Source organism: Coregonus clupeaformis, chromosome 17 (assembly GCF_020615455.1).
Source record: "Coregonus clupeaformis isolate EN_2021a chromosome 17, ASM2061545v1, whole genome shotgun sequence".
NCBI lineage: Eukaryota > Metazoa > Chordata > Actinopteri > Salmoniformes > Salmonidae > Coregonus > Coregonus clupeaformis.
Window position 1 is genome coordinate 45,926,673 of NC_059208.1, and position 22,719 is coordinate 45,949,391.

At 42.9% G+C, this 22,719-nt stretch overlaps 1 protein-coding gene across 1 annotated transcript in view; it reads left to right on the plus strand.

Moving 5' to 3' along the window:
* Window positions 1-16,927, plus strand: part of sdc3 (syndecan 3) — a 38,889-nt gene extending 21,962 nt beyond the window's left edge. Inside the window, exons 2-6 of the mRNA XM_045226579.1 lie at window positions 9,729-9,810; window positions 12,073-12,305; window positions 12,369-12,839; window positions 13,287-13,491; window positions 14,361-16,927. Of these exons, the coding sequence (XP_045082514.1) occupies window positions 9,729-9,810; window positions 12,073-12,305; window positions 12,369-12,839; window positions 13,287-13,491; window positions 14,361-14,527 (1,158 nt within the window). The 3' untranslated portion in view covers window positions 14,528-16,927. The remainder of the gene's footprint in view (window positions 1-9,728; window positions 9,811-12,072; window positions 12,306-12,368; window positions 12,840-13,286; window positions 13,492-14,360) is intronic.
* Window positions 16,928-22,719: the final 5,792 nt, after the last annotated feature.

Genomic DNA, 22,719 nt, shown 5'->3' on the forward strand with positions numbered 1-22,719 from the left:
CCACGGTGACAATGACCGAACACGGAACAAAAACCCACAAACACAAAGTGAAAAACAGACAGTTAAATATGGCTCCCAATCAGAGACAACCAGCCAACAGCTGACACTCGTTGCCTCTGATTGGGAGTCACTAAGGCAAACATAGAAAACGACAAACTAGAACCCCCAACATAGAAATAAACCACATAGAATGAACACACCCTGGCTCAACATATAGAGTCCCAGAGCCAGGGTGTGACAGTGGGAACGTGAAGTGTTTGTTTTCATGCACATTTTATCACTTGAGAAATACTGCACCAAACATCTTAGTTAGATGTAAATTGCACGACTAAGATCTCCTCTGCAAAAACGTCAAAGTTTATGACGATTTCTTGATTTATCTTAGATTAATTCAGACTGTTTTTGGCTATGTTGTTGCTGCAGTGGCTCAAGAGGGACAAACAACAGTATTATTGCCACTTTTTTCTCATTTTTCAATCGAAGGTCTTCAGAGAGTATGCGAGCACAGACGTTCGCTTCGCCTAGCCCTCCCTGCTAGGTGCAAACTGAACCTATGTATGCCGAGTTAAACTACCATCGCTGTTACAGGATTCTCTCTGTCCCCTAACTCTACCTTGACAGGATTAAGATACTGGTCCCTCTGAAACTTGGTTTCGATGCCAAGTGTATGTGTGTGCGTGCGAAGGGTTTCTGTGTTAATCTCTGCTGAAGGTGGCAGGTGTCTAAACGAGGTCATCACCTGGTAACCCAATCTCTCTGTCACACTCCTCACATACACCTCCTCTCTTTCTTTTTACATTTTTAGCCATTTAGCAGACGCTCTTATCCAGAGCGACTTACAGGAGCAATTAGGGTAAAGTGCCTTGGGCACATCGACAGATTTTTCACTTAGTCGGCTCAGGGATTCGAACCAGCGTCCTTTCGGTTACTGGCCCAACAGTCTTAACCGCTAGGCTACCTGCCGCCCATTCTTTCTCTCTCGAACTTCCTGACCAAGCCTGGCTGCCACTCAAGTCAACCAGCTGTCTGAGACAGGAGAGGAAGGGGGGAGAGATGGATGCAGAGAGAGGGTTGAGTCTGTGATGGGCACAGGAAAATATGGCAAATGTACCTTTTATAAATGTGCTAGTCCACTCACTGAAGCTCAGCATGGTGCAACACCAAGGTTGTGGATTTGATTCCCGCTTGGGCCACATACAGTGCCTTCAGAAAGTATTCACACCCTTTGACTTTTTCCACATTTTGTTGTGTTACAGCCTGAATTTAAAATTGATTGAATTTAGATTTTGTGTCACTGATCTACACACAATATCCCATAATGTCAAAGTGGAATTATGTTTTTAGAATAAAATAAAATAAATGAAAAGCTGAAATGTCTTGAGTCAATAAGTATTCAACCCCTTTGTTATGGCAAGCCTAAATAAGTTCAGGAGTAAAAATGTACTTAACAAGTCAGATAATAAGATGCATGGACTAACTCTGGGGGCAATAATAGTGTTTCACATGATTTTTGAATGACTACCTCATCTCTGTACCCCACACATACAATTATCTCTAAGGTCCCTCAGTCGAGCAGCGAATTTCAAGCACAGATTCTACGACAAAGACCAGGGAGGTTTTCCAATGCCTCACAAAGAAGGGCTCCTATTGCTAGATGGGTAAAAAAAAAGCAGACATTGAATATCCCTTAAAGCATAGTGAAGTTATTAATTACACTTTTGTTGATGTATCAATACACCCAGTCACTACAAAGATACAGGCGTCCTTCCTAACTCAGTTGACGGAGAGGAAGGAAACCGCTCAGGGATTTTCATCATTAGGCCAATGGTGATTTTAAACCAGTTACAGTTTAATGGCTGTGATAGAAGAAAACTTAGGATGCATCAACAACATTGCAGGTACTCCACAATACTAACCTAAATGACAGAGTGAAAAGAAGGAAGCTTGTACAGAATAAAAAATATACATGCATCCTATTTGCAATAAGGCATTCAAGTAATACTGCAAAAAATGTGGCAAAGAAATGAACTTTTTGCCCTGAATACAAACCATTATGTTTGGGGTAAATCCAACACATCACTGAGTACCACTTCATATTTTCAAGCATGGTGGTAGCTGCATCGTGTTATGGGTATGCTTGTCATCGGCAAGGACTAGGGAGTTTTTTAGGATAGAAATAAAAGGAATAGAGTTAAGCACAGGCAAAGTCCTAGAGGAAAACCTAGATCAGTCTGCTTTACACCAGACACTGGGAGACAAATTCACCTTTCAGCAGGACAATAACCTAAAACGCAAGGCCAATTATACACTGGAGTTACTTACCAAGATGACATTAAATGTTCCTGAGTGGCCTAGTTACAGTTTTGACTTAAATCAGCTTGAACATCTATGGCAAGACTTGAAAATGACAGTCTAGCAATGATCAACAACCAACTTGACAGCGCTTGAAGAATTTTAAAAAAGAATAATGGGGAAATATTGTACAATCCAGGTTTACAAAGCTCTTAGACTTACCCAGAAAGACTGACAGCTGTAATTGCTGCCAAAGGGGATTCTAACGTGTTGACTCAGGGCAGGGGCGCAACTTTGGTTTTAGAAGTGGGGGGATATATATATATATATATATATATATATATATATATATATATATATATATATATATATATATATATATATATATATATATATATATATATATATATAATATACACATACATACAGTACCAGTCAAAAGTTTGGACTAACCTACTCATTCAAGGGTTTTTCTTAATTTTTACTATTTTCTACATTGTAGAATAATAGTGAAGACATCAAAACTATGAAATAACACATGGAATCATGTAGTAACCAAAGAAGATATATATATTTGAGATTATTCAAAGTAGCCACCCTTTGCCTTGATTTTTTTTTAATCCAATCGGATAAACACTCCAAACAGCCTACCCGACTGCTCGGAGGCGTCCGCATGGTCCTAAAGCACACAGTTGCCCCGTTTTTGTGTCACATTCCAATGATAAAACTGGCGGGGACAAAAATGCAATTTCAGAATGTGGGGGGGACATGTCCCCAGTGAAAGTTGCACCCCTGACTCAGGGGGTTGAATACCTATCTAATCAAAATATATATTAGTGTTTTATTTATTTTTAGCTTACGACACCTGGTAATCCCAGGCGGTCTCCCGTCCCAATACTAACCAGGCCCGACCCTGAGCAGGCATGTTCAGCGTGGTATGGCCACAAGCATATTTTATACCCTGTTTTAGGTCCCTTGGCTCATCTCTGCAACTCCTCAATGGGCTCGGGAGAGGCGAAGGTCGAGTCATGCGTCCTCCGAAACATGACCCTCCTGGCCGCCTACTTTTTATCACACTGTTCGCTTAACCCGGATGTCAGCCACACCAATGTGTCGGAGGAAACATCGCTCGACTGACGACCGGAGTCACCATATTACTACACCTATAAACACAATGGCTTGAGGCAATCATAAAGCACTAAACCAGAGCATGCAGTTATCAGGAACACAAAATAATAGGCTTGAGCTGGGACCGGACAACAGTTGTGCACGTCAACAGTTATTGAGTTCACACATATGCAAAGTATTGACATAGATGCACTAGCCCCTAGTTCTGTGTAGCAGACTGTGTGTTATGGAGAGCTCATATTTATTTTGAGGTGAATCACAGTTTAGCTCCCTGTCTCTGTGAGAGAGAGCTTGGGGGCTGGTTGACCTAGCAGGATCTACCTGTTAGAAACCAGAAAAACACACACGCACGCACACACACACGCACGCATAAACACACACACTGGAAAACAGCCACGACCGGAAAAGTCTGGACATAAAATAACACGTCATTCAGACAGCAATTTATAACCACAGTTAACTTCAAAAACAAAATGGCTTATTCTAGACTGGAGGGTGCAACGTCATGGAACCAAATGGCCAGATAGAAATGTGTTGTGTAGAACGGATATGATTCACTGGCATGTCGAATTTCTGCTCTATACACTACAGTTCTATCTGCTACAATCTACACATTACAGCTCATTGAATAAGGGTGGGTTTACTGAGTCAAGAGGGGTAGAACTATGTCACAAAACAGGATGAGAGTTAGCCAGCTAACTTTCCTAAACATTCTGAAAGAACACCATAAGTTTGACTTGAAACAAAGACTGACTTGTATGTAACAACCCAGGAGTTAGCTGGCACACTTTACTTTTCTCATCATGCTTTTAACATACAGTGGGGGAAAAAAGTATTTAGTCAGCCACCAATTGTGCAAGTTCTCCCACTTAAAAAGATGAGAGAGGCCTGTAATTTTCATCATAGGTACACGTCAACTATGACAGACAAAATGAGAAAAAAAAAATCACATTGTAGGATTTTTAATGAATTTATTTGCAAATTATGGTGGAAAATAAGTATTTGGTTACCTACAAACAAGCAAGATTTCTGGCTCTCACAGACCTGTAACTTCTTCTTTAAGAGGCTCCTCTGTCCTCCACTCGTTATCAGTATAAAAGACACCTGTCCACAACCTCAAACAGTCACACTCCAAACTCCACTATGGCCAAGACCAAAGAGCTGTCAAAGGACACCAGAAACAAAATTGTAGACCTGCACCAGGCTGGGAAGACTGAATCTGCAATAGGTAAGCAGCTTGGTTTGAAGAAATCAACTGTGGGAGCAATTATTAGGAAATGGAAGACATACAAGACCACTGATAATCTCCCTCGATCTGGGGCTCTACGCAAGATCTTACCCCGTGGGGTCAAAATGATCACAAGAACGGTGAGCAAAAATCCCAGAACCACACGGGGGGACCTAGTGAATGACCTGCAGAGAGCTGGGACCAAAGTAACAAAGCCTACCATCAGTAGCACACTACGCCGCCAGGGACTCAAATCCTGCAGTGCCAGACGTGTCCCCCTGCTTAAGCCAGTACATGTCCAGGCCCGTCTGAAGTTTGCTAGAGTGCATTTGGATGATCCAGAAGAGGATTGGGAGAATGTCATATTGTCAGATGAAACCAAAATAGAACTTTTTGGTAAAAACTCAACTCGTCGTGTTTGGAGGACAAAGAATGCTGAGTTGCATCCAAAGAACACCATACCTACTGTGACGCATGGGGGTGGAAACATCATGCTTTGGGGCTGTTTTTCTGCAAAGGGACCAGGATGACTGATCCATGTAAAGGAAAGAATGAATGGGGCCATGTATCGTGAGATTTTGAGTGAAAACCTCCTTCCATCAGCAAGGGCATTGAAGATGAAACGTGGCTGGGTCTTTCAGCATGACAATGATCCCAAACACACCGCCCGGGCAACAAAGGAGTGGCTTCGTAAGAAGCATTTCAAGGTCTTGGAGTGGCCTAGCCAGTCTCCAGATCTCAACCCCATAGAAAATCTTTGGAGGGAGTTGAAAGTCTGTGTTGCCCAGCGACAGCCCCAAAACATCACTGCTCTAGAGGAGATCTGCATGGAGGAATGGGCCAAAATACCAGCAACAGTGTGTGAAAACCTTGTGAAGACTTACAGAAAACGTTTGACCTGTGTCATTGACAACAAAGGGTATATAACAAAGTATTGAGAAACTTTTGTCATTGACCAAATACTTATTTTCCACCATAATTCGCAAATAAATTCATAAAAAATCCTACAATATGATTTTCTGGATTCTTTTTCTCATTTTGTCTGTCATAGTTGACGTGTACCTATGATGAAAATTACAGGCCTCTCTCATCTTTTTAAGTGGGAGAACTTGCACAATTGGTGGCTGACTAAATACTTTTTTCCCCCACTGTATTTGTTACACTTCAAGATATATTTATAAGACATTATAAGAACGTCATACATGCTCATGACAAGTCGTACATTCATTATAACTGCATCATAATGCATTGTATGCATGCGTGTCCAGCTCTCACAGTGGTGTGTTAACTACCCTGCGTTGTGTAGCGTATATGTCCTTCTGTTTTTAGCTGACTTTCCTGATTGTCTGTGTGCAGACAAACTGCAGCCTCTGCTGTAATCGCCACCCAAAATCACATAACACACTTACACACACACACACACACACCACAAACAAACCCTGTGATTACACACACATATACACACACACACGCTTGTTTATACGAGCACAGACACACGTATGTACATACACACACACACACAGTCATTACACACAGAGTAACACACTCCAGAAGTAGGTCACACCATACATTTACATTTGTAATATGTGCTCATATATATTTACCCTCCGGATGGAGAGACATTACTGTAGAAGGATAAACATAGAGGATACATATATAAACAATTATATAGACATGCATCTCTCTCTGTTCTCTCTCTCTCTCATACACATCATAAACAAACACAGACATAACCTACATGCTTACTCAGACTGATCACAGAGGAAAACAAAGCAGGCGTGAGACACAGTGCATCTGTGTTCTGCTTGTGTGTGTGTGTGTGTGTGTGTAATCAGGGGTGGTATGTGAGAGGCTTCTTCAAGGGACAGTCTCCCAGCTAGCCTGAGGAGGAGGGGAAAGATGCGGGGATGGGAGGAGAGGAAGGAGGGGGTTGTTGACACAGCTCCAATAACAATCAGAGAAAGATTGAGAGAGAGGGTGTGGGAGAGAGAGATAAAGGGAGAAGGAGGGATAGATAAGGGAGAAAAACAGATGAAAGGAAAGATAAAGGGAGAGCGATGAAGGGCGAGAGAGCTGAAGGAGAGAAACAGTCTGTTTTTAACTTGTTTTTGGGTTGTTTATTGGTGTTACATAACTCCTGCCTATTTAGTTACAGTTGTGTGTGTGTGTGTGTGTGGTTGCCTCACTGTGGGATATGGGAATTTCTGTAAAAGGCAGAGGTTGCTCCTAGCAACGGGCCTCATTGTAAAACCAATCCTTGCTATAGACGCGCACACACACACACACACACACACACACACTGCCACCATGAACGGTTTGAGATGTCTTTTCAGCACTTTAAAATGCTGGCTGATCGTTGGGTTTGCTCGTAACAGTAGCCGCGACCCTGCAATAAAAGAAAGGTTCAGTCTACTTTCAGACTACCTACTTTCAGACTACCTACTTTCAGACTACCTACTCTCAGACTACCTACTTTCAGACTACCTACTTTCAGACTTCCAGACGCCCATATGAATGTTGTTTCTCTACAGACCTGCTAAGAGAATCAAAACAACATTTAGTAGTTTTCCAATTTCTAAAGAACTTTAATTTCAACCTACACTACTACATTCTCTTTCAATCTCTTATAGTTATATATTTTAGTTCTATCTCTCAGAGCTAGTGCTGAGTTATTAAACAACTAATTGACCAACGTCGGTTCAATTAGTTGAATTCCATTTAGTTCTTTTTTTTTGTGAGCTCAGCACGCCGTTTCTCTAGAGAAATCAAATCATTCACGAGATAAATTAAATCAAGAACTACTGTATGTGGGACGCTGGGAGTTTCCATTAGGCAAATATGCAACCTAGTTCAGCGCAGAAACATGGTTATTAACTACAATGACCATAATCCATTGCACCTGTTCTTCCCGGCTTGGACAGAGAAGGATAGCCTACACACAGACTGCATAAGAGAGGAATGTACAGACGAGGGTTAGAGACCGTTGGTGAGGTAGCTCTGCCCGATTGATAGTTGTAGAAGTTAGGGCATACATTCAAGAATGCGAATTACTATGTACTTTGAAGAACTAGTCAAAAGATTTTGTCAGACAGCTCTGCAGCGTACTTAGGCAGCAACTAGCCTAGCTAAATAGGATGACTCAAAGACAGTACAGTATGGGGAGCACAGAGATAATGTTAGATGGTTGTCTGGCTGGCTGAGATGAGATGATGACTTTAAGGAATAAAAAATTAAAAGGTCATCAAATAAAAATGAAGAAATACGTATACACAACTGAAATATTTCATTTTTCATAGTAATTTCCTCTTTCTATTGATGTCTACCCAATGTGGACCTGACAGAGACAATGGAATGTTTTCAATATTTTGGCATTTGAATGTTCACTATTTGTGGCTTTGGAATTTCCATTAAAAATCTCAAATCACTTTAAAGTCATTATTTCCTAATGCATTTCATGTTTAAAAAAGTATCAAAAACTACATTGAAAAAACAAGATACTTTTTTATTAACCCAAACCGACCTCAAAAAGCACTAATCGCTCAGAGAAAATCTATTCCCTCTAGTGCACTACTACTATAAGTAAAACACAGTGCATCAGAAGTAGTGCACTATAGAGGAAATAACACTACTTCTGACCAAATGTAGGACAATATACAGGGAATAGGGTGCCATAAGTAGTGCACTATGGAGTGAATAGGGTTCCAGTTGAGTTTGGTTCTAGTACTGTCCATAGTGAAGCAAGAAGTGCCACACTGAGGTCAGGTTTCTAGTTTCTACATTCCATGATGGTTTAATTTGCTTTCAGTGGCATCAAGTTTCCTTTGTGTTTCCTGGAGGCAGAGAGAGCAGTGGGATTACAGTAGCTACCTGGCACTGTCTGTCTGTCTGTCTGTGTTTCTTCCTTCCTGCCTGCCTGCCAGCCAGAGGTTGACTTTAAGATAAGATATGATGACTGTTAACACAACAGTTTATAGTAAACAGTAGGCAGCTAGCTGATAGTACTACAGTAATTATCCAAACAAAACCTACCGTATCTACCCTGAACCTACCGTATCTACCCTGAACCTACCGTATCTACCCTGAAACTACCGTATCTACCCTGAACCTACCGTATCTACCCTGAACCACCCCACATCTCTCCAAGTCACCCCATATGTAACATGTCCTCAGCCGTAAGGGACTTAACCGTTTTGGGGAAGGTCAGAGATGGTGGATGTGAGGACATTCAGGCCGGCGGGAGCTCACCCTGATCCTGTCACCTTTCTCTTGACCTAAGCCTGGGGTCGCTAGGTTATCACAGCACGACCACAGGACCAGACAGTAGCGTAAATCCCAGTTAAAAGTCAAACACAGTGCACAGCTTGTTTATCTGCGTTTGTTTGAATCCCAGTTTGTTTCAAAATGTAGATGAGCCGTTCTAATGTTATCTACCTGGATTATTGTGGTGTACTATGGCTGTGGTGTTTATGGTTTTATGCTGGTATTGAAACGTCCCTCTCATCGTTTGCTTTTTTTCTGACTGTATGTAACTCTCATGTGAAACAGTGTTTTCTGGGCTGTTTAAAAGTATGACACACATTGTTATGTATCCCACATCCACTTATTGAGATTACCAACAAACAACTCTTCTCATCTCTAAGCCATTATAGAGCTAAAAACAACGTTGGCCTGCCAAACTTTCAGCTTTGGTTTAGACACTACAATAGTACTTATACTCAACTCAATAGTGGTCAGTTATAAAACTCAATAGAACTCAGTCTGGCAGTCTCTCGTGAGACTGTTAATGGAAGCTAATGGTCCATCTCTCTCTTCTTTTCTCTTCTCTTCTCTTCTCTTCTCTTCTCTTTTCTAGTTCTCTCTCTCTCTCTCTCTCTCTCTCTCTCTCTCTCTCTCTCTCTCTCTCTCTGTGTGTATCTCTCATCTTCTTTTTTACTAATGGATAGGTTCTCTCTCTGGCTTTATAATTTTGAAAGTAGTCTGTCATCTAACTACGTTTTCTATGATTGATGAAATGGACAAAATAAACAAACAGAGCGTCTGTCTAGAAAATAACCTCTCTCTCTTTTCTTTCTCTCTCCAGGGTCAGACCTGGGATACAGAAGGTTCTTCTAGAGATGAGTTCTATGATGATGAAGACCTCTTCTCAGGCTCCGGATCTGGCTGTGAGTGTGTAGTGTGTGTGTGTGTGTACATAGGCCGCCAACACGTTCAAACATGCCTATGTTAGATTGTGTGTGTGTGAACATTCTCTGCAGCCTGTTGGTTTAAGAGGTGACAGCTGCTGTGTTTACAGTGCCTTGCAAAAGTATTCATCCCCCTGGCGTTTGTCCTATTTTGTTGCATTACAACCTGTAATTTAAATGGATTTTTATTTGGATTTCATGTAATGGACATACACAAAATAGTCCAAATTGGTGAAGTGAAATGAAAAAAATTCAATAACGGAAAAGTGGTGCGTGCATATGTATTCACCCCCTTTGCTATGAAGCCCCTAAATAAGATCTGGTGCAACCAATTACCTTCAGAAGTCACATAATTAGTTAGATTGCACACAGTTGGACTTTATTTAAGTGTCACATGATATGTCACATGATCTCAGTATATATACACCTGTTCTGAAAGGCCCCAGAGTCTGCAACACCACTAAGCAAGGGGCACCACCAAGCAAGCGGCACCATGAAGACCAAGGAGCTCTCCAAACAGGTCAAGGACAAAGTTGTGGAGAAGTACAGATCAGGGTTATCCGAAACTTTGAACATCCCACGGAGCACCATTAAATCCATTATTAAAAAATTGAAAGAATATGGCACCACAACAAACCTGCCAAGAGAGGGCCGCCCACCAAAACTCACGGACCAGGCAAGGAGGGCATTAATCAGAGAGGCAACAAAGAGACCAAAGATAACCCTGAAGGAGCTGCAAAGCCCAACAGCGGAGATTGGAGGATCTGTCCATAGGACCACTTTAAGCTGTACACTCCACGGAGCTGGGCTTTAAGGAAGAGTGGCCAGAAAAAAAGCCATTGCTTAAAGAAAAAAATAAGCTAACACGTTTGGTGTTCGCCAAAATGCATGTGGGAGACTCCACAAACATACGGGAGAAGGTACTCTGGTCAGATGAGACTAAAATTGAGCTTTTTGGCCATCAAGGAAAACGCTATGTCTGGCGCAAACCCAACACCTCTTATCACCCCGAGAACACCATCCCCACAGTGAAGAATGGTGGTGGCAGCATCATGCTGTGGGGATGTTTTTCATCAGCAGGGACTGGGAAACTGGTCAGAATTGAAGGAATGATGGATGGCGCTAAATACAGGGAAATTCTTGAGGGAAACCTGTTTCAGTCTTCCAGAGATTTGAGACTGGGACGGAGGTTCACCTTCCAGCAGGACAATGACCCTAAGCATACTGCTAAAGCAACACTCGAGTGGTTTAAGGGGAAACATTTAAAAACTTGGAATGGCCTATTCAAAGCCCAGACCTCAATCCAATTGAGAATCTGTGGTATGACTTAAAGATTTTGTACACCAGCGGAACCCATCCAACTTGAAGGAGCTGGAGCAGTTTTGCCTTGAAGAATGGGCAAAAATCCCAGTGGCTAGATGTGCCAAGCTTATAGAGACATATACCCCAAGAGACTTGCAGCTGTAATTGAGGTAAAAGGTGTCTCTACAAAGTATTGACTTTGGGGGGTGAATAGTTATGCAAGTGTTCTGTTTTTTAGTCTTATTTCTTGTTTGTTTCACAATAAAAAATATTTTGCATCTTCAAAGTGGTAGGCATGTTGTGTAAATCAAATGATACAAACCCCCCAAAAATCCATTTTAATTCCAGGTTGTAAGGCAACAAAATAGGAAAAATACCAAGGGGGTGAATACTTTCGCATGCCACTATAAATCTGCAGCTCTGACTCCCAACCCCAAATCTGAGGTCAAACTAAACACAGGGACTACATGCACATAAACACACACGTACACGCCGTGCATTAACCAAACACAGGAACTGAACACACACACTCAGACTGAACGCGCGCACACACCCTCCCAGTAGCCAGGCCTTCACCCAGATTAAGTGATTTTATTTACTGTAATCTGATTACAGACAGCAGATCAGATGATCTAATGCAGACAGGCCATTGTGTGTGTGTTTAGTTTACGTATGTGTGTTCGGTTTCTGTGTCCCGTTCCCGTGTTTGATTAATGCGTGTGCGTGTGTGTGTGTGTGTGTGTGTGTGTAGAATTACCTCCATAACTCTTGTTGTAAGAGGCCTTTGTTTGTTTCAGATTAGCTTCTATGACTGTATTTAGCCATTCTATCTCTGTTTCTCGCTCTTCCTCTCTCGTTTCCTCTCACTCTGATACATTTTTTGTTCATATTTAGTTTAACAATGAATCCCTCTCCTTCCCTCTTTCTTTCTCTCCATAGTTCCAGAGATGAAGGTCAACCCTACAGCGGTGGGTGTGTCTTTCACCACTGAGGAGCCCCTCCCCCTTTCCACCACCCAGGCCACTGGCCCCGCCCCCTCGGCCCCACCTGCAGCCGAGCCCAATCCCAACCCTGACGCTCTCCCCACCCCACTACCCACTGAGGGAGAGGGGGAGAGTGGGGTAGAGTGGGAGAGAGGGAGGGAGAGGGAAAGAGAGAGAGTAAGGGAGATGGAGCGGGAGAGAGAACGAGAGCGAGAGAGGGAAAGAGAGAGGGAGAGAGAAAAGGAGAGGGAGAGAGAACGAGAAAGAGAGAGGCAACGGGAAATAGAGAGGGAACGAGAAAGAGAACGTGAAAGAGAAAGAGCGAGAGCCGCCCAGACTACCATCTCACCCCACGGCGCTGCGGCTGTTCCCATGGTGACCACCAGCACAGCGACGCCTCTGGCGGAGAGCGCGGCACCCTCTAGTGGTGTGGAGGACCTGGTCACCACAGAAGAGGACGAGGATGTCTACCTGTCCCCAGACCCCACCACCAGTATGCCTATGGAGACCACTACGGAAGAAGAAGAAGAGGAAGAAGTGACCACTGCAGAGACAGAGACCACACCCCTCCCAGAGACAACAGCTCCACCCATTACGACTGGCCCAGCCTTAACTGAGAGGTCTAGCTCCGCCCCCTTCAAGCCCAGGGTTCTGGTGACCACGCCTACTAAAGCCGCGCCCACAGAGATGAGCACACGCCCACAGCAGCCTTCTACGACAATGGTGTGTGTTTGTGTGTATCCTGTGTGTATTTATCCATCACGTGGAGTGAGAGATGCAGGTGGTCCTCGTTAGTAGGATCGTTAATGATTAATTACATGATTATCATCCAGCTAAATAGACTGAAACACTCCACAGCTTCTGGAGACAATGTGACATTTATTTGGGTTCTCTATCTGATGTGTTGAGTGAACTGACATGGTAATTGTGTGTTTCTCTCTCTCTCTCACTCTTGCCACCTTTCTTTATTTTGCGCTCTCTCTCTCTCTCTTTCTCTGGCTCTCTCTCTCTCTCTCTCTCTCTCTCTCTCTGGCTCTCTCTCTCTCTCTCTCTCTCTCTCTCTCTCTCTCTCTCTCTCTCTCTCTCTCTCTCTCTCTCTCTCTCTCTCTCTCTCTCTCTCTCTCTCTCTCTCTCTCTCTCTCTCTCTCTGGCTCTCTCTCTCTCTCTCAGAATAATGAGTTAGGGGTTAATGGACCCAGTGGAGACTTTGAGATCCGGGAGGAGGACCGTCGCCAGGGCAACGAGGTTGTTGGGCGTGGCCGTGGCATGGAGACTGGGGCAGAACCTGATCTGATTGGCAACACAATTAACACAGGAAGTTCTGCCGCTCAACTTCCTCAGAAGAACATCCTGGAGAGGAAGGAGGTTCTGATAGGTGAGGACACACACACTTATTTAACACTGTCTGTCGATCTGTCTGAAAAATTAAACCACCCATAGCAAACCTTTCCCTCTTCTAGTATATCTCACTCCATCTCTCTCTTTCTCGCCGTATTCTTCTGACGGGGCGTAACCGTTCTGTCTTTATTCTGATTGGCTGTCTGTCTCTCCCCCAGCCATTCTGATTGCTTGCCTGCTGGCGGTGGTTTTCGCTGACTTCGTGGTGATCGGTAAAGAGCAGGAGTCAAAGCAGGCTAACTGTGTCCTTAGTGTGTCTGTGCCCTGGACACACATGCTGTTAGTGTGTTGTAGTGTGTGTAGGAACAGTAGCCCACACATGATTTGTGTGTCTTAGTGACACAGGATCTTAATATGTAGGGACAGTCATGACACATGATGTTAGCGTGTACTATGTAACAACACACAGCTTTGGGTATGATAGATGATAATTACAGATGTCAGATCATATGTTAGCATTGCCTGCAGTGCTTAAAGTGGTACTTGAAGATGCCGGTACTCACTAAACTCATTCAATTTACCGTACCGGGGTTATTGTATTATATTTTAATCTATTTAGATTCCCTATTCTCCAGTAGGCATATATAAGCAGTAGAAAATTAGAGACACCAGTGGTCTGTATACCAGTGGTCAGCACTAGCCCACTTCAACCACTTGCATGGCATTAGTGTATGTGTCTCTGTGTGTTCTGAATCTTTTGTCCTATTCAGAATGAGTTCTACATTGTTTGACCATATGTCTCTCTCTCTGTTTCCCCCACCCTCTTTCTTTCTCTCTCTCCCTTCCTCCCGCTCTGTCTCTCCCACCCTCTCCTCGCCATCCCTTCCTCTATCTCTCCCTCCACAGCGGTGATAGTGGGAGGCGTGGTGGGGGCCCTGTTCGCAGCGTTCCTGGTCATGCTGCTGGTGTACAGGATGAAGAAGAAGGATGAAGGCAGCTACACGCTGGAGGAACCCAAGCAGGCCACTGTCACCTACCAGAAAGCTGACAAACAGGAGGAGTTCTACGCATAACACAGAGAGAGAGAGAGAGATGTTTATCACTCCAGCTCCCTTCCCATCCTGTCGCTTCACCTCTCCTTCCCATCCTTCCCCCCCTCTCTTCTCTCCTATGCTCCTGTCCTCCATGCCAGTTGTTCCTGAGAGTGCCCGTCTCTCCGTGGACTCAGAAATTTCTTTAAAAAATATAAATAAAATAAAAAGAACAGTTTGAAAAAAAAATACATAAACACATGATACACACAAATGTTTTAGTTTTTTTAAGTAAATGTTGTTATTGATATTATGATTATTGTTCTGATGATGTAATGAACTGATTATTTTGTAAAAACACAAGCTCTTATCCAGTGTTCCAGCACAATACTCTAGTGTCTGTTCCACGAAGCGAATGAGCCAAGAGAAAGAGGGATGGGGGAGAAGAAGGGAGAGAGACAGAGGAGGAAGGAGAGGGTGTCATCTGATTGGCCACACAGACACTGGGGTCAAAGGTTAGAGGAAAGGTCTCTATTGTAGTGCCTTCCATCGTCCTGGTGCTCACTCTCTCTCTCTCACACACACACACACACACACACGGCTTGGACCCCTCTCTCTGTGCTTGGCCAATCGGAGTAGGGGAACCCTCCCACAACGCTCTGACAACCTCAGGACAACGTTGTGGCAACATTCACTGGTAGTTAGCAAGGGATTCTAACCAGGGATATAGTGGTAAATAAAATGGTGGGTAAACAAACCGCTGGGGTAACATAAACGTTAGCTAATGCTAACAACGCTACCTGATCGTAGTAGTTGTGTATACACTGTTCACCAAGTAAAGGGGTGTTTAAACAACAGATTACGAGTGTTTACCCTCCACTACATCCCTGGGTCGTATTCATTAGGCACCAAACGAAGAAAACAGACAAACAGGGGGAGGGACTACCTGGACTTGTCCAATAAATGCTAATTTCCGTATTCCATTGCAAAAGTTTTACAACGTTTTCCGTTGTGTGTCAATGAATATGACCCTGGTGCTGTATGCTAACACAAAGGTGATTAGTTATGGATAGTAATAATCAATAATATATCAATGTTCTGGGCTGGTTGGTAAATAATAATGATAATAATACTCGAACGAACGAGAAGATGTGTATTTAGCGGTCTCAAAGGTTTATATGTAAATATCATTGTTTGAAAAACTTTTTCTGTCGTTGTCACTAACCATTCGCATGATCACCATTTCTATATCACGTCAATCTGTGGAGCTGTGCTCTCAACACACACACACACACACAAGTACGCGCTCACACACTTAAGCGTATATACACACGCACATGCAAGCACGCTCACACACAAATATATCACCTGCGCTTCATTGACTAAATATATATATATATAAATCATATCACCCACTAAACATTATCATCATTCTCATCACACAAGGTGGTTTCAGTACGTTATTAATAAGTGATCGATCAGTTGCTGGTTGGTTAGAGTTTGGTCCGTTGTGTAAAGGCATAAGTGAGTATCCATCCAATCCCCTGCATGCTCGCTCTTTCACTTCCATTGGCTGTCTGTTTGGGGGTGGGCTGATCTTTGGGACTGTGAGGGAGGGGCTTACGATGCTGAAAGTGACTCTTCAAGTAGAAGTTGTCCATCGGTAGGTGTGGGGACAGGAGTTGGGGTGGGGGCTGTGCTTTCTATCTAAGATTGTAACAATAACCAACACACCAGTACGACTGGACTAGTAGCTTCTAATATATTCAGTACTGTAGAACAACTGCATGGGAGTTAAACTATACTAGTCTGTGTGTGTGTGTGTGAGGGGTGTGTTCTGAGAGGAATGTACTGTGGGCAGGTGTGTATTTTACCTGCTCCAGCAGTTCTGACGCTCTTCCATAGTCAGGTAGTCACACCTGTACCCCTACCCCTGTGTGTGTGTACACCTCACCTGCTTTGCCCCCTCTTTTTTAAGCAGTGAACACCTCCCTCTTATTTCACATCTGACTCTTGTGTAGACGTGTGTGTAGGTCCTGTTCATTGCTAAATGTGGGGCTAGTCTGCTTTTTCACACACAATCTGTCACTCACGGTCTGTTTGTCTGTAGCAGGACTGACTGACATCACAGACAGAACTGACCTGAACTGTCTTTTCTAAACTTACCTTCCAACTGTTAACGTGTGTTTGTACCCATATAAGTCTGCATAGCCAAATAAGAGAGGTGTGTGTGCGAGTGTGTGTGTGTGTGCGAGTGTGTGTGTGCCAAGTTGGTGGAAGGCCACACCACACTGTTTGCTGTTACCCATCCTGTTTTTATACATTTGCATTTTTTAAGGCTGTTTCTGTCATTGGCTGCTGGGTGCCGGGAGGCGGACCTCTGCGCCACGGCCCTGCCACTAATTTGCCACTCTGTTCCAAATAAAAGACCTCATTGGTTAACACACTGTCATCTGTGATTTTATTGGCTGAGGGTATGGGGTGGGTAGGGGGGTGGAACATGAGGGGACTAATGGTGTTGCGAGCTCTGTATAGTTCAGATAAAATAGAAATATCACATATAGAACAGACAAATATATCTCTGACACCCTAAATCTCAAATCATTAGCCCCTACCTCCTAGTGCCTAACCATTTTAGTAGATCTGAGAGGATTAGAATGGTGTAGGCAGGTACTATTCTAGACAGACACTCCTTCAGTCTACACCAATCCAATGCTTTTACATCCTAGAGGAGGAGTGTGTAAGTGTGCACAGTACATTTCAGGGAGAGGCAGGGGGGAGAATGGGAGGGTTTATCGTGTAATACATGGATGGAGTGTTGCTGGCTGGGTGATGCTGTGCACTCCGCCCTCTGCTGTTTGACTATGGTGTTACATCCCAGTCGCCACATACCTCCCTGAAGCTACAGAATCTGTACTGGGCTGATTCACTGGGGAAGGGGAGAGAAAGGAAGAGGTATTGGTGTTGCTGCTAGTGCTTGCTGTACTTGATTCTTTGTGAATCATGTAACTATATATTATAGAGATGTGAAGGGAATTAAGTGGTGTTGGGTAGCCAGTTACAGTAACTGGGTTGGAGTCCATGGAGCTGAGCTCCCTCTCGTGGGTGACATGTTACTACTACAGCATCACAAACACATTATTGTAGGCCTACCATATTTGCACTTTACAGCTGTAGAACTGACCCCCCATATGAGTAACACGTTTCAACATAAGCTAGCCATAAGGTCCCTGCATACCCCCTAGATAAAAATACTAATACATCTGTTAGACCCATCACCATTGCCTTGAATGCCAGCAAACGTTTGAAGGGTGTCTTGTCTCTGAATTGATAGAGGAACTGGCTGGCCATATCAGTGTAGATTTTTTTTTTTTACAATAATTATCTGAATTTCATTTTGTTTTCATATTATGGAGCTAGTTCATGCATAGCATTACCACAACAAGGGTGCTGACATTTACACCACACCTGTGTAGTAGTGTAGGTCCCTAGGCCTGTTGCGTTCTGTTCCCAGGTGTTCTGATCAATGGAATCTCCCTACTCGGGTCTGTTCGGCTCGTTGAGGACTCTCATTGGCTGATTCACCTCAACCGCTACACGTGATTGTTCTGTCTTCAACTATCTAATTTGTCAATCAACTTTATCACTTGTCTCGAAACTGTGCAAACTCACGCATCAATTCCCTAAAAGCGTGTTTGACCTTATCCGTAAACAAATTGCTAGTTTAGAGTTTGATGCTCGTGAAAGCAGGTTCGTTATGGATGACAAGCGTGAGTCAGCGGATGATTACGGTGAGGAATAAATTAACTCATTACTTTGCAGTCGTTTAATTAATTGATTCATTGTTCAAACAGTAATTAACTTGGTCTTTCACTAATAGGTTAACTCTCCCGTCGTATCACCGAAAAACAGTATCCAAGTAGTTACAAGTGAATTTGGCCTAGCTAATAGCCTAACTTTGTTTTGTTGGATAGTTTTAATAAGATGCAGGCTGCGACTGTTTTTCATGGAGTTAACGTTATACTTTAGAAAGCTAGCTATTAGTGATGGATCAAAATGTAGGCTACATAATGAGTAAGCTACCTGGATGAAACTGGGGGAGGGTCATGCTTTTTCAAAAAAAAAATATTATTTAACTAGGCAAGTCAGTTAACAAATTCTTATTTACAATGACGGCCTACCAAAAGGCCTCCCTCCTGCGGGGGCTGGGATTAAAAATATAGGACAAAACACACATCACGACGTGAGACACCACAACACTACATAAAGAGAGACCGAAGACAACAACACAACATGGCAGCAGCACAAAGCATGGTACAAACATTATTGGGCACAGACAACAGCACAAAGGGCAAGAAGGTAGAGACAACAATGGTGTCTCTACCTTCACGCGAAGCAGCCACAAGTGTCAATAAGAATGTCCATGATTCAGTCTTTGAATGAAGATCAAACTGTCCAGTTTGAGTGTTTTTTGCAGCTCGTTCCAGTCGCTAACTTCAGCGAACTGAAAAGAGGAGCGACCCAGGGATGTGTGTGCTTTGGGGACCTTTAACAGAATGTGACTGGCAGAACGGGTTTTGTATGTGGAGGATGAGGGTTGCAGTAGGTATCTCAGATAGGGGGGAGTGAAGCCTAAGAGGTTTTTATAAATTTGTCAAGGGGAGGTTTTTATTTTTTATTTTATTTTTTAAATCGAGTCTAGGGGAGGGTCATGTAATTGATGAAATTTCTATATTCCTCCGTTTTAGAATTAGTTGCTTATTAGGCTATATATCGACGTGTGCCCGATGCCGCCACTCATCTCTAATGATCAGCTGGGTGCGCAATATGAAGTGTGCCTGTAGGCTATTTAGTGTGGTCGCAATAAAAGTATCTATAGGCTACAAAGTGCATGCTTGGAGAAGCACAGAGCAAAGTTATTTTTAAGATAGCTGATGGTGTAAATAAAACTATGCTGCATTACACACTGCAATGGCTAGTCCTGCCTGCTCTGCTCTTGCGGATCAAGCATTCCTATTCGATCACCAAACATTTCTGTAGAAAAGCCAACGATAAAGGCTTGTTGCGCAGTTGGCGGTAGGTGCACTTGATTCAGAAGCCCTGCGCACCGGGTACAGAAAGTGTTCCCATTTTGAACCAGTTCATTTGTCTGACCAGGAGATCTATAGCTAAATGTAGTTCGCCTACTGCGCTGGCCAATCGGATAGCTCAAATCACTGTTCCTTCAGGTTCCACAACCCCGGCCACAGCGAAGTTTGATAGGCCTACTAGACTACATGAGATTTCATAACTTGCAAAACCATGACCAGAGAGAGACTGTCAAAGAATACATCAACGTTTTTATGAATGAGTTCATGTCTAAGTTTTTATTAAGCACTGTCAACACTGTTTTTGTTAGCAGTTCGTCGTGACGATTTTAATATCGAGGAATATTTCACTTTCTCTGGTCATAGGAACAACATGAATTTGTGCATGAGGCAGATGCGGTGCGACTCGAGTTTCGCCATCAGGTAGAAGACATTGTCCCCTCACTCTGGTCAGTCTCACCAGAGGAAAGGAAGGCGAGAGCAGTGACGGTGAGAGGCGGACCCTCTGCTGCTCTCTCTCTCTCCCTCCGCTGCTAATGCCATGTTCAAAACAACTGGAAACTCGGAAATCTCCGACTTAAGCGCATTCAAGACAACTGGGAACTCGGGGGGAAAAAACGTTTTAAAAGGTCATCCACTCGGAATTCCAAGTTGGAAACTCTGGCATCTTTCTACAGCGCCGACTTTTCAACCTGAAGATCGCTGACGTCATGATTTGACATCGTTTTTATCAGAGTTCCCAGTTGTCGTGAAAGCACCATGACCATCAGATGCAGGTACCATCAGTCCAGTAAAAATAAAAAAGCAAATTATTTCAATTTATGCTCAGCTGTGCCTCGAAAGTGCTACACAAACTGATCGATTTTGTTATCAAAGCTCGAGTTTTGAAATATAATATGGTCTGAGAATAACAATATTGGTAGGCCAGGCATATAACCAATATGCTGTGATAATGTATTAGGCCTACTACACACATCATTCCTACAGAACAGTTTTTATTATGTTAATGTTTCATTTTTTTACGTCATGTTTAAAAAAAATTCTGAGCGGTAGATCTCAGCTTGCTTCTTGACTGCGAATGAGATCTTAAGTCAGAAAACGTTGGTGACCACTGCTATAGCATATTTTCTGTTCAGATTGAGGAGAGCACGAAGATGAGGAGGACTGGAGGTCAATTTTGATAGCTTGCTACTCTATAATTGATTCGATTAAAAACAATATGTTTCTTGCCCATGGTGTAGTCTTATTTATCAGTTATTGACCTCACAATAAGCCAGATTCAAGTAACTTACATTGTGGTGCTGAAAGCAGCAGCCGTGACACAATCAATCGGAAATGGACAGCTCATTGTCCTGAAAGTAGCCAAATTCGAGTAGGCATAATTCATTTAAATGTCTGCATTTTAATTAGACTTTACTAACAACAAGAGGGCTTTGTGTTGGAGCCTATTTCTTCCTATTTAAGAAATGAGAGGTAAGCCTACCTGTTTGACAGACGAAATGAGCCTTTAGGCTGCTATATCCATCCATGCACACTTTAAATAGTCTACCTCCGTGTCAGTGAAGGGCTGGTAAATTAAAACCAAGACTGGAATTGAGGGGTTATGAGAGGGTAGGCTATGCCATATGTCTACTTTTTATAAAATAAAATGGTAAAAAGCATAGCGCTTTGGCCCGCGATGCTTTATGCTAGAAACAAGCTGTAAAATACCCGGGAAAGTAGTGACTCCTATGCATATGGGGATATCATTGTTTAGTTTATTTGACATTCAGAGGCTGAGCTACAACCTTCTATAGCCGAGGATACTTAAAAAAAAAAAAAAACTTTGCTTGGGAAGTAATCTAATTCTGTCACTCAATTGTTTAAGCGATTCACTTTATGTACAATATATGTTTAAACCCAGACAGCTTTTAGGGAAACACTTGTGACCTTCTGTCATTGGGTTAAACTATGGAAGAAGAGTAGTCAGCAGTTAAATCTGCTGCGTCGGAAGGCCTACTCTGTCTGGGATGGAAAGGTAGTCCTAATTTTTGAAAGTACCATGCTGAGATTCTTAATGACGTCTCAGATTTAATTATTTGCAAACAGGGACAGTTTCGTTGCAAACAAGACAAACTGATTTGGCATTGGAGAAATATGATAAGATTAACACATATGCCTATCTCTGTCCATTCTTAGCCAGTAAATTCGGTAATTTGTGTGGAATTGAAAATATTCTGCTAATATGTAAAATGACGTAGAATTGTATGAAATGTTTATAAAAGGCCATTTTTTCTCTGACATGCAAATACGATGATAGATTCATGCAATGCTTTTACCATAAAGGAGATCTTTCCACCCTGATTCTTGTCCACGGTGGTCTGCGAAACCACAACCTTCTGGCCTGCAGCCTTGTGCACTATCAAAATTCCTGCGTTGCCGTGTAATGCTAACAGGCCGAAGAACAGTTTTTAAAACTGCATATCTAAGGCTCTGATCTGTCCAAGAAGTGAGGGTAAACGGTAGACATGTTCTCTGCTATCCACTTGGTGTTTTAATTATAATTTTTGGTAAAGGGAAAGGGGGATACCTAGTCAGTTTTACAACTGAATGCATTCAACTAAAATGTGTCATCTGCATTTAACCCAACCCCTCTGACTCAGAGCAGTGCAGGGGTATAGGGGAGGGTCACTTGTTTTTTTTCAAGCATTCAAGGAGGGTTCAGGTAAAATATATTTTTCTGAAGGGAGGGCCATCCATTTTAAATTCAGAGCGGCCGATTTTCTCCATGTAACCCTAATTAATGAGCAGGTGAGGCAGCGAATGGCCTCAGCATACCTGCCATTTTAATTACAGTCATTAGAACACTGTTATGTGCAAGCTAGGCCCACATGACATCACCTCATAATCTAGATTCTTCTCATTTTACCCAAACCAGTATTTGCTTTTACCTGACTAATCATTACCCAATGATACTCAGTGGCACTATTTTGAACTTTTTGTCACTTTGTGCCACTCCATCATGCTATTTCAGTGAGTGTTATGTAATGTTATGACAGTCTTATTTCATGCTAAGTTGCTCTGTGTGGCTGTATGCAGACTGCCCAAGCCTCCTGTGTGAGGAACAGGAGGATGAAGAGGAGGAGAGTTACCGTGGAGATGATGAGA